Source organism: Petromyzon marinus (genome assembly GCF_048934315.1).
Source record: "Petromyzon marinus isolate PM22_M1 ecotype Great Lakes invasive population chromosome 75 unlocalized genomic scaffold, UKy_Petmar_22M1.pri1.0 chr75_unloc.1, whole genome shotgun sequence".
NCBI classification, from domain to species: Eukaryota; Metazoa; Chordata; class Hyperoartia; order Petromyzontiformes; family Petromyzontidae; genus Petromyzon; species Petromyzon marinus.
This window is the reverse complement of record NW_027422613.1, coordinates 198,720-211,756: the sequence shown is the minus strand read 5'-3', so window position 1 is coordinate 211,756 and position 13,037 is coordinate 198,720. Positions and strand designations below refer to the sequence as shown.

The following is a 13,037-nucleotide window of genomic DNA, read 5'->3' as shown; positions in this document are numbered from 1 at the left end:
GTGAGTGAGTGGGTGGGTGAGTGGGTCGGTGGGTGAGTGAGTGGGTGGGTGAGTGGGAGGGTGAGTGAGTGAGTGGGTGGGTGAGTGGGAGGGTGGGTGGGTGAGTGGGTGGGTGGGTGGTGAGTGGGTGGGTGAGTGAGTGAGTGAGTGGGTGGGTGGGTGAGTGAGTGAGTGGGTGAGTGAGTGAGTGGGTGGGTGAGTGAGTGGGTGGGTGGGTGAGTGAGTGGGTGGGTGAGTGGGAGGGTGGGGGGTGGTGAGTGAGTGAGTGGGTGGGTGAGTGGGTGGGTGAGTGGGTGGGTGAGTGAGTGGGTGGGTGGGTGAGTGGGAGGGTGAGTGAGTGAGTGGGTGAGTGAGTGAGTGAGTGGGTGAGTGGGTGGGTGAGTGAGTGAGTGAGTGGGTGGGTGAGTGGGTGGGTGGGTGAGTGGGAGGTGGGTGGGTGGGTGGGTGAGTGGAGGGTGAGTGAGTGGGGTGGTGAGTGAGTGAGTGGGTGAGTGAGTGAGTGGGTGGGTGAGTGAGTGGGTGGGTGAGTGAGTTAGTGGGCGGTTGGGTTGTAGGTGTGTGATTGGGTGGGTAGGTATGTGATTGGGTGGGTGGGTGGGTGAGTGAGTGAGTGGGTGGGTGGATAGGTGAGTGGGTGGCTGAATGGGTGGATGAGTGGCTGAGTGAGTGGGTGGGTAAGTTGGTGAGTGGGTGCGTGAGTGGGTGAGTGAGTGAGTGTGTGGATGGGTGGGTGAGTGGTTGGGTGGGTGAGTGGTTGGATGGGTGAGTGGGTGACATGGGTGGGTGGGTGGTTGGATGGGTGGGTGAGTGGTTGGGTGAGTGGGTTGCTGAGTGGTTGGGTGGGTGAGTGAGTGGGTGGCTGAGTGGATGGGTGGGTGAGTAGTTGGGTGGGTGCGTGAGTGGGTGGGTGGTTGAGTGATTGGGTGGGTGAGTGGGTGAGTGGTTGGGTGGGTGGGTGAGTGGTTGGGTGGGTGGGTGGGTGAGTGTGTGAGTGGATGGGTGAGTGGGTGGGTGCGTGAGTGGGTGGGTGGATGGGTGAGTGGGTGAGTGGGTGAGTGGATGGGTGAGTGGGTGAGTGAGTGGGTGGGTGAGTGGATGGGTGAGTGGGTGGGTGAGTGAGTCGGTGAGTGGGTGGGTCAGTGGTTAGTGGGTGAGTGGATGGGTGAGTGGGTGAGTGGGTGGGTGACTGGGTGGGTGAGTGGGTGACTGGGTGGGTGAGTGGGTGACTGGGTGGGTGAGTGGGTGAGGTTGTGGATGGGTGAGTGGTTGGGTGGGTGGGTGAGTGGGTGAGTGGATGGGTGGGTGAGTGGGGTGGGTGGATGGGTGAGTGGATAGGTGGGTGGATGAGTGAGTGGGTGGGTGAGTGGGTGAGTGGATGGGTGAGTGGGTGAGTGGGTGAGTGGGTGACTGGGTGGTAGATTGGGTGACTGGGTGGGTGAGTGGGGTGAGGGGGTGAGTGGGTGAGTGTGTGGATGGGTGAGTGGTTGGGTGGGTGGGCGAGTGGGTGGGTGGTTGGGTGAGTTGGTGGGTAAGTGGGTGAGTGGGTGGGTGGTTGAGTGGTTGGGTGAGTGGGTGGGTGAGTGGGTGGGTGGGTGGGTAGTGGGTGGGTGGGTGAGTGAGTGAGTGAGTGGGTGAGTGGGTGGGCGAGTGAGTGGGTGGGTGAGTGGGTGGGTGAGTGGGGGGTGGGTGAATGGTTGGATGGGTGAGTGGGTAAGTGAGTGGGTGAGTGGGTGGTGAATAAATGGTGAGTGGTTAGGTGGGTGAGTGGGTGAGTGAGTGGTTGGGTGGGTGGGTGGGTGAATGGGTGGGTGGGTGAGTGAGTAAGTGGATTGGTGAGTGGTTGGGTGAGTGGGTGAGTGAGTGAGTGGGTCGGTGAGTAGTTGGGTGAGTGGTTGGGTGGGTGGGTGAGTGGTTGGGTGGGTGAGCGCGTGGGTGGGTGAGCAGGTGGGTGGGGCGGGTGAGTGGTTGGGTGGGTGGGCGACTGGGTGGGTGGTTGGGTGAGTGGGTGGGTGAGTGGGTGGGTGAGTGGGTGGTCGAGTGGGTGAGTGAGTGGTTGGGTGAGTGGGTGGACGAGTGAGTGGGTGGGTGAGTGGGTGGGTGAGTGGGGGGTGGGTGAATGGTTAGGTGGGTGAGTGGGTAATTGAGTGGGTGGGTGAATGGATGGGTGGGTGAGTGGTTAGGTGGGTGAGTGGGTGAGTGAGTGGTTGGGTGAGTGGTTGGGTGAGTGGGGGGGGGGGGGTGGGGTGAGTGGTTGGGTTGGTGAGTTGGTGAATGAGTGGGTGAGTGGGTAGGTGAGTGGATGGGTGGGTGAGTGGGTGGTTGAGTGGTTGGGTGGGTGAGTGAGTGGGCGGGTGGATGAGTGGGAGGGTGGGTGGGTGATTGTGTGGATGGGTGGGTGAGTGGTTGGGTGAGTGGGTGAGTGGTTGGGTGAGTGGGTGAGTGAGTGGGTGAGTGAGTGGATGGGTCGGTGAATAGTTGGCTAAGTGGGTGGGTGGGTGGATAAGTAGTTTTATGCGGATGAGTGAGTGAGTGGGTCTTTGAGTGGGAGGGTGGGTGGGTGAGTGTGTGGATGGGTGGGTGAGTGGTTGGTTGGGTGGGTGAGTGGGTGAATGAATGAGTCGGTGGGTCGGTGAGTAGTTGGCTGAGTGGGTGGGTGGGTGAGTGAATGAGTGAGTGGGTGCGTGTGTGTGTGGGTGAGTAGTGAGTGGGTGGGTGGGTGGGTAAGTGAGTGGGTAGGTGAGTGAGTGGGTGGGTGCGTGAGTGAGTGGTTGAGTGGGTGGGTGGGTGAGTGTGTGGGTGATTAAGCGGGTGGGTGGGTGAGTGAGTGGGTGGGTGTGTGATTGAGTGATATAGGGGGTGGGTGGGTGAGTGTGTGTGTGATTGAGTGGGTGGGTGGGTGAGTGAGTGCGTGAGTAGGTGAGTAGGTGGGTGAGTGGGTGAGTGAGTGGTGAGTGGGTGTGTGAGTTGGTGGGTGAGTGAGTGAGTGGGTGGGTAATTGGGTGGATGGGTGGATGGGTGGGTGAGTGGTTGGGTAGGGAGTGTGTGGGTGAGTGAGTGGGTGAGTGGATGAATGAGTGGTTGAGTGAGTGGGTGAGTGAGTGGTTGAGTGAGTGGGTGGGTGAGTAGGTGGCTGAGTGGGTGGATGGGCGGGTGAGTGGTTGGGTGGGGAGTGTGTGGATGAGTGAGTGGTTGAGTGAGTGGGTGGGTGAGTAAGTGGCTGAGTGGGTGGATGGGCGGGTGAGTGGTTGGGTGGCGAGTGTGTGGGTGAGTGAGTGAGTGGGTGTGTGGGTGAGTGGGTGAGTGAGTGTGTGGGTGAGTGAGTGGGTGGGTGTGTGGGTGAGTGAGTGTGTGGGTGAGTGAGTGGGTGGGTGTGTGGGTGAGTGCGTGAGTGGGTGTTTTTTCCCCAATGCACGTGCTCAACCTGACCGCAGGCTTGAATATCCCACTGTTATTCAGAAAGACAATTCCCAGCGTGACGGCGACTCTCAACACAAAGACCAAGACGATCCACACCCCGATAGCCACAACCGGCTCTAAGGACAAATGAAAAAAGAGACAAAGACAAAGATCCCCCGTGTAGCCTTAACGGACTGCAGGGGCAAGTGCTGCTAGCGAGCGGCACCCTATGAAGGCTACCGGCACTGTGGCACACACAGAGGGGGTGGGTGGCCAGCACCACGCCCGGCCGCCTTTGTCTCCCCCAGTGCTAGCGATGTTTACTACACCACCACCGCTATTCCAGGTACTCATTTGAGGCTGAGTCGACCTAGGAGAGGCCTTGGACCGGTTCAGATAATCGTCACCGGTGTTGGCCGTGAGCGGGAATCACACAGACTCGCACACAGATAGATTCACACACACACACGGACTCACACACAGGCTCACACACTCACACACAGACACACACACAACAACAACATCAACAACCGCCATTCGCCACTAAGTGGCGGTGACGTCACCACGACGCTTGTGCCAGGCTATGTGCACCCTGAGGCCACGTGAAGTGTCGAACGCCCGCTGGCAGGAGGTCACGGGGCAGACCCAGGTGCCACGGGTCGACTGACTGAGATGACTGGCTGATGCACCACCTGTGCCCCCTACTGTGCCAATTTGCTGTGCTTTAGCCACCCGGCGCTCCGCTCGTTGTTGTGAGCGTCGCTCCTCCGCCCTCCGTTGTTGTTGGAGGGCGACTGCCTCCAACTGCCCAGTAGCAGCGTCCTTCACGAGCCTCCTCCACAGAGGCCGATCTTGACACCGCTGGTACCAGTCATCGGCAAGTCCACTCAGCTCCACGTCCTCCTGTACCACATCACTCCATCTCTTCTCTAGCCCGTGCCGCGCCTGTTTAGCCCCCTCGATCCGGCCGAACAAAAGCTGTTTTGGCATGCGGTGGCTGGGCATGCGGGCTACATGACCCAGCCATCGCAGCCTTGCCCGCCGGAGGAGCTCACCGATGGGACCTTGCCCAGATCTTTCAAGGATTTGTGAGCTCCTCACACAATCCAGTCTGGCTAAACCCAGGATGAATCGTAGGCAGGCCAGCCTAAATGTTTCTAACCGGCGAAGATGTTCCATTAGGGGGGTCCACGTTTCGCAAGCGTAGAGAAGGGATGGAATGACCGTGGCCGAGAAGACCTGAAGCTTAGTGCGGAGCGACAGACCAGGTAGCTTCCACACAGCGTTACGCAACCGATGAAAATATATTGCCGCTCGACTGATTCGGAGTGAGACCTCTGCTGTTAAACTGGAGCCAGTCATAAGCACACTGCCCAGGTTTGGGAAACTCTCCACTCTCTCCACAACTGCCCCATCACCGATTGGGAGTTGTGGGGGTGGAGTGTCCGATGGTACAAAATACCCAGGCAGGTGCTTAGTTTTGGTGGGGCTGATGGTAAGGCCCCACCTCTTAGTGGCACGCTCCAGTCTCAGCAGCAGCGTCTCCAACTCCTCCTCTGAATGAGCAGCTATTACCAAATCATCAGCATACATAACCTGGTTGAGCAATAGGGAGCCATCCCTTGACCGCACCCGGGCATCGATCAGCCTCCCATTATATCTGTACCATATGGAGATTCCCCCGGTACAGCTATTGAAGGCTTCACGAACTACGTGGTCAAAATAGATGTTAAATAATGTGGGAGCCAGAGGACATCCCTGTCGCACCGCAAGGTGTACAGGGAATGGCTCTGACTCCGGCCACGTAGTTTTACCCGGGCCCGCTCACCATCATGAAGGTCCTTAATGATCGTGAGCAGAGGGTCAGGTACTCCAAAAGCACGAAGAACAACCCAGAGCCCAGGCCTACTGATGGTATCATAGGCCTTGACCAGGTCAATAAAGCAGAGATGTAGGTCTTGTTGGAATTCCCTACACCTCTGCTGTAGCAGACGGACAGAAAATATGGCATCTGTGCAGGACCGCCCTTTCCTGAAACCGCATTGGGGCTCCGCAAGCCTCTCCTCAGCGTGCCTGGCAAGGCGATGCTGAATAATCCTTGCCAGGACCTTTCCCGGCACACTGAGGAGTGAGATGCCCCTGTAGTTGTTAAAGTCTGTGCGGTCCCCCTTCTTAAAAAGGGGGACCACCAGGGCATCCTTCCAATCCTGCGGAACCCATCCAGTGGTCCAGACTGTTGTTATGATGTCATATAGGGCAGTCTGTGCACAAACGCCACCCTCCCTCAGCATTTCTCTTGGGAGATCATCTCTGCCCGCTGTCTTTCCTGGTCTCAGACTCCGGATCGCCTTCAGTACTTCCTCAACAGATGGCACCTCAGCCAGCCACTCACAATATTTGAGGCACCGCAGCCTCAGCAGGGTCATCCTCACTTTGAGACACGATATTTTCCTGGCTGAGGGATTTCCCCCCCCCCCCAGGACCTCACAAATGCTCAGCAAATCTGCAAACCTGTTCCTGGGGGTCGGAGATTGGATCACCGTTTTTTACCGTAATGATGGTAATAGGTGTGGCGCTGCAGGTTACTTTTTTGATGGAGTTAAATAGAGATTTGTGATCACGGGCCACTGAGGCAGAAGACACACATTCACACACAGACACACAGACACAGACACACAGACACAGACACACAGACACACACACAGACACACACACTTACACACAGACACACACTCACACACAGACACACACACTCAGACACAGACACATACAGGCTCACACAGGCTCACACAGGCTCACACACGCTCACACTCACTCACACACAGACACACACACAGACAAACACAGGCTCACACACACAGACACACACAGACTCACACAGACACACACAGACTCAGACAGACACACACAGACTCAGACAGACACACACAGACTCACACAGACACACACACAGGCTCACAGACAGACACACACAGGCTCACATAGACTCACACAGACTCACACACACACAGACAGACACACTCACACACAGACACACTCACACACAGACACACACACAGACGCACATGCTCACACATATTCACAGACAGACACACACAGACTCAGACAGACTCACACAGACTCACACAGACACTCACAGACACACACAGACTCACACACAGGCTCACAGACAGACACACACAGGCTCACACACAGACACACAGACTCACACAGACACTCACAGACACACACAGGCTCACACACAGACTCACACACAGGCTCACAGACAGACACACACAGGCTCACACACAGACTCACACAGACTCAGACACACACAGACACACACAGACACACACAGGCTCACACACAGACTCACACACAGACTCACACACAGGCTCACAGACAGACACACACACAGACACACACAGACTCACACAGACACACACAGGCACACACAGACTCACACACAGACTCGCTCAAACACAGACACACACAGGCTCACACAGACACACACAGGCTTACACAGACACACACAGGCTTACAGACTCACACACACAAACAAAAGACAAAGATCCCCCGTATAGCCTTAACAGACTGTAGGGGCAAGTGCTGTTAGCGACCACCTATGAAGGCCGGAACGGTACAAGAGGGGGTGGGTGGCCAGCACCACGCCCGACCGCCTTTGTCTCCCCAGTGGCGATGTTTACACACCGCACGAGGTACTCATTTGACGCTGAGTCGACCTAGGGGAGGCCCGAGACCGGTTCAGGTAATTGTCACTGGTGTTGGCCGTGAGCAGGAATCGAACCCGGGTCGCCAGGTTCATAGCACAGCGCGCTAACCGCTACACTACCGCTCCCCACTACACACACAGACACACACACAGACACACACACAGACACAAACACACAGACACACTCACAGACACACACACTTACACACAGACACACACACACAGACACACACAGGCTCACAAACAGACTCACACACAGACACACACACAGACACACACACAGACACACACACAGACACACACTCACAGACACACACACTTACACACAGACACACACACACAGAGACTCAGACACACACACACAGACACACACACACAGACACACACAGACTCACACATAGACTCACACAGACTCACACACAGACTCACACAGACACAGACACACACTCACACACAGACACACACAGACTCACACAGACACAGACTCACACACAGACTCACACAGACACACACACAAAGACGCACTCATAGACTCACACAGACACACACACAGACTCACACACAGACTCACACAGACACACACACAGAGACTCAGACACACACACACAGACACACACACACACAGAGACTCACACAGACACACACAGAGACTCAGACACACACATACACAGACTCACACAGACTCACACAGACACACACACAGACACACACACAGACTCCCACAGACACACACACAGACACACACTCACACACAGACACACACAGACTCACACAGACACAGACACACACACAGACTCACACAGACACACACAGACTCACTCATAGACTCACACAGACACACACACAGACTCACACACAGACTCACACACACACACAGAGACTCAGACACACACACACAGACACACACACACAGACACACACACACACAGTCTCACACAGACACACACACAGACACACACACACAGACACACACACACACAGACTCACACAGACACACACAGAGACTCAGACACACACACACAGACTCACACACACACACAGACTCACACACACTCACACAGACACACACACACAGACACACACACAGACTCCCACCCCCCCAGGTGACATTGGGTGATTAAACATTCCGCTGTCCCTAGGAATGTTCTCAGGGCTGTCAGGCCGGTCGCTGTGCTGGAAACCGGCCTGACCGGGTGTCGGATTTACTGCTCACGCGTAGACAGTCACAGTAGAGAGTCAGGCTGTAGTAGAGACTCAGGGTGTAGTAGAGACTCAGGGTGTAGTAGAGACTCGGGGTGTAGTAGAGACTCAGGGTGCAGTAGAGACTCAGGGTGTAGTAGAGAGTCAGGCTGTAGTAGAGACTCAGGGTGTACTAGAAAGTCAGGGTGTAGTAGAGACTCAGGGTCTAGTAGAGACTCAGGGTCTAGTAGAGACTCAGGGTGTAGCAGAGACTCAGGGTGTAGTAGAGACTCAGGGTGTAGTAGAGACTCAGGGTGTAGTAGAGACTCAGGGTGTAGCAGAGACTCAGGGTGTAGTAGAGACTCAGGGTGTAGTAGAGACTCGGGGTCTAGTAGAGACTCAGGGTGTACTAGAAAGTCAGGGTGTAGTAGAGACTCAGGGTGTAGTAGAGACTCAGGGTGTAGTAGAGACTCAGGGTGTACTAGAAAGTCAGGCTGTAGTAGAGACTCAGGGTGTAGTAGAGACTCAGGGTGTAGTAGAGACTCAGGGTGTAGCAGAGACTCAGGGTGTAGTAGAGACTCAGGGTGTAGCAGAGACTCAGGGTGTAGCAGAGACTCAGGGTGTAGTAGAGACTCAGGGTGTAACAGAGACTCAGGGTGTAGTAGAGACTCAGGGTGTAGTAGAGAGTCAGGGTGTAGCAGAGACTCAGGGTGTAGTAGAGACTCAGGGTGTAGCAGAGACTCAGGGTGTAGTAGAGACTCAGGGTGTAGCAGAGACTCAGGGTGTAGTAGAGACTCAGGGTGTAGTAGAGAGTCAGGGTGTAGCAGAGACTCAGGGTGTAGTAGAGACTCAGGATGTACTAGAAAGTCAGGCTGTAGTAGAGACTCAAGGTGTAGCAGAGACTCAGGGTGTAGTAGAGACTCAGGGTGTAGCAGAGACTCAGGGTGTAGTAGAGACTCAGGGTGTAGCAGACACTCAGGGTGTAGCAGAGACGCGGGGTGTAGTAGAGACTCAGGGTGTAGTAGAGACGCAGACTGTAGTAGAGACTCAGGGTCTAGTAGAGACTCAGCGTGTAGTAGAGACTCAGGGTGTAGTAGAGACTCAGGGTGTAGTACAGACTCAGGCTGTAGTAGATACTCAGGGTCTAGTAGAGACTCAGCGTGTAGTAGAGACTCAGGGTGTAGTAGAGACTCAGGGTCTAGTAGAGACTCAGGGTGTAGCAGAGACTCAGGGTGTAGTAGAGACTCAGGGTGTAGCAGAGACTCAGGGTGTAGTAGAGACTCAGGGTGTAGTAGAGACTCAGGGTGTAGCAGAGACTCAGGGTGTAGTAGAGACTCAGGGTGTAAGTAGAGACTCAGGGTGTAGCAGAGACTCGGGGTCTAGTAGAGACTCAGGGTGTAGTAGAGACTCAGGGTGTAGTAGAGACTCGGGGTTTAGCAGAGACTCAGGGTGTAGTAGAGACTCAGGGTGTAGAGACTCAGGGTGCAGTAGAGACTTGGGGTCTAGTAGAGACTCAGGGTGTAGCAGAGACTCAGGATGTAGTAGAGACTCAGGGTGTAGTAGAGACTCAGGGTGTAGTAGAGACGCGGGGTGTAGTAGAGACTCAGGGTGTAGTAGAGACTCAGGCTGTCGTAGAGACTCAGGGTGTAGTAGATACTCAGGGTGTAGTAGAGACTCAGACAGTCGTAGAGACTCAGGGTGTAGCAGAGACTCAGGGTGTAGTAGAGACTCAGGGTGTAGTAGAGACTCAGGGTCTTGTAGAGACTCAGGGTGTAGTAGAGACTCAGGGTCTTGTAGAGACTCAGGCTGTAGTAGATACTCACGGTCTAGTAGAGACTCAGGGTGTAGTAGAGACTCAGGGTCTAGTAGAGACTCAGGGTGTAGTAGAGACTCAGGGTGTAGTACAGACTCAGGCTGTAGTAGATACTCAGGGTCTAGTAGAGACTCAGCGTGTAGTAGAGACTCAGGGTGTAGTAGAGACTCAGGGTCTAGTAGAGACTCAGGGTGTAGTAGAGACTCAGGGTGTAGCAGAGACTCAGGGTGTAGTAGAGACTCAGGGTGTAGCAGAGACTCAGGGTGTAGTAGAGACTCAGGGTGTAGTAGAGACTCAGGGTGTAGCAGAGACTCAGGGTGTAGTAGAGACTCAGGGTGTAAGTAGAGACTCAGGGTGTAGCAGAGACTCGGGGTCTAGTAGAGACTCAGGGTGTAGCAGAGACTCAGGGTGTAGTAGAGACTCGGGGTTTAGCAGAGACTCAGGGTGTAGTAGAGACTCAGGGTGTAGAGACTCAGGGTGCAGTAGAGACTTGGGGTCTAGTAGAGACTCAGGGTGTAGCAGAGACTCAGGATGTAGTAGAGACTCAGGGTGTAGTAGAGACTCAGGGTGTAGCAGAGACTCGGGGTGTAGCAGAGACTCGGGGTGTAGTAGAGACTCAGAGTGTAGTAGAGACTCAGGGTGTAGTAGAGACTCAGGGTGTAGTAGATACTCAGGGTGTAGTAGAGACGCAGACTGTAGTAGAGACTCAGGGTGTAGTAGATACTCAGGGTGTAGTAGAGACTCAGGGTGTAGCAGAGACTCAGGGTGTAGTAGAGACTCGGGGTGTAGTAGAGACTCAGGTTGTAGTGGATACTCATGGTGTAGTAGAGACTCAGGGTGTAGTAGAGATTCAGGGTGTAGTAGAGACTCAGGGTGTAGAGACTCAGGGTGTAGCAGAGACTCAGGGTCTAGTAGAGACTCAGGGTGTAGTAGAGACTCAGGGTGTAGCAGAGACTCACGGTGTAGTAGAGACTCAGAATGTAGTAGAGACTCAGGGTGTAGTAGAGACTCGGGGTGTAGTAGATACTCAGGGTGTAGTAGAGACTCAGGGTGTAGTAGAGACGCAGACTGTAGTAGAGACTCAGGGTGTAGCAGAGACTCAGGGTGTAGTAGAGACTCAGGGTGTAGTAGAGACTCAGGGTCTTGTAGAGACTCAGGGTGTAGTAGAGACTCAGGCTGTAGTAGAGACTCAGGGTCTAGTAGAGACTCAGGGTGTAGTAGAGACTCAGGGTGTAGTACAGACTCAGGCTGTAGTAGATACTCAGGGTCTAGTAGAGACTCAGCGTGTAGTAGAGACTCAGGGTGTAGTAGAGACTCAGGGTGTAGTAGAGACTCAGGGTGTAGTAGAGACTCGGGGTCTAGCAGAGACTCAGGTTGTAGTAGAGACTCAGGGTGTAGAGACTCAGGGTGTAGTAAAGACTCAGGTTGTAGAGACTCAGGGTGTAGTAGAGACTCGGTGTCTAGTAGAGACTCAGGGTGTAGCAGAGACTCAGGGTCTAGTAGAGACTCAGGGTGTAGTAGAGACTCAGGGTGTAGTAGAGACTCAGGGTGTAGCAGAGACTCAGGGTGTAGTAGAGACTCAGGGTGTAGCAGAAACTCAGGGTGTAGCAGAGACTCAGGGTGTAGTAGAGCCTCAGGGTGTAGTAGAGACTCAGGGTGTAGTAGAGACTCAGGGCATAGAAGAGACGCAGACTGTAGTAGAGACTCAGGGTGTAGTAGAGACTCAGGGTGTAGTAGAGACTCAGGGTGTAGCAGAGACTCAGGGTGTAGTAGAGACTCAGGGTGTAGCAGAGACTCAGGGTGTAGTAGAGACTCAGGGTGTAGTAGAGACTCAGGCTGCAGTAGAGACTCAGGGTGTAGTAGACACTCAGGGTCTAGTAGAGACTCAGGGTGTAGTAGAGACTCAGGGTGTAGTACAGACTCAGGCTGTAGTAGAGACTCAGGGTCTAGTAGAGACTCAGGGTATAGTATAGACTCAGGGTGTAGCAGAGACTCAGGGTGTAGTAGATACTCAGGGTGTAGTAGAGAGTCAGGGTGTAGCAGAGACTCAGGGTGTAGTAGAGACTCAGGGTGTAGCAGAGACTCAGGGTGTAGCAGAGACTCAGGGTGTAGTAGAGACTCAGGGTGTAGTAGAGGTGCGGGGTGTAGTAGAGACTCAGGGTGTAGTAGAGACTCAGGCTGTCGTAGAGACTCAGGGTGTAGTAGATACTCAGGGTGTAGTAGAGACTCAGACAGTTGTAGAGACTCAGGGTGTAGCAGAGACTCAGGGTGTAGTAGAGACTCAGGGTGTAGTAGAGACTCAGGGTCTTGTAGAGACTCAGGGTGTAGTAGAGACTCAGGGTCTTGTAGAGACTCAGGCTGTAGTAGATACTCACGGTCTAGTAGAGACTCAGGGTGTAGTAGAGACTCAGGGTCTAGTAGAGACTCAGGGTGTAGTAGAGACTCAGGGTGTAGTACAGACTCAGGCTGTAGTAGATACTCAGGGTCTAGTAGAGACTCAGCGTGTAGTAGAGACTCAGGGTGTAGTAGAGACTCAGGGTCTAGTAGAGACTCAGGGTGTAGTAGAGACTCAGGGTGTAGCAGAGACTCAGGGTGTAGTAGAGACTCAGGGTGTAGCAGAGACTCAGGGTGTAGTAGAGACTCAGGGTGTAGTAGAGACTCAGGGTGTAGCAGAGACTCAGGGTGTAGTAGAGACTCAGGGTATAAGTAGAGACTCAGGGTGTAGCAGAGACTCGGGGTCTAGTAGAGACTCAGGGTGTAGTAGAGACTCAGGGTGTAGTAGAGACTCGGGGTTTAGCAGAGACTCAGGGTGTAGTAGAGACTCAGGGTGTAGAGACTCAGGGTGTAGCAGAGACTCAGGATGTAGTAGAGACTCAGGGTGTAGTAGAGACTCAGGGTGTAGTAGAGACTCAGGGTCTAGTAGAGACTCAGGGTGTA

The 13,037-nt window shown here is 54.5% G+C and overlaps 1 protein-coding gene across 1 annotated transcript in view; it reads right to left on the bottom strand.

Annotated features, from left to right (window-relative positions):
* The window catches only part of PIK3CA (phosphatidylinositol-4,5-bisphosphate 3-kinase catalytic subunit alpha), a 183,852-nt gene extending 172,934 nt beyond the window's left edge, over nt 1–10,918 (bottom strand). Inside the window, exon 1 of the mRNA XM_076058449.1 lies at nt 10,915–10,918. Within this exon, the coding sequence (XP_075914564.1) occupies nt 10,915–10,918 (4 nt within the window). The remainder of the gene's footprint in view (nt 1–10,914) is intronic.
* Nucleotides 10,919–13,037: the final 2,119 nt, after the last annotated feature.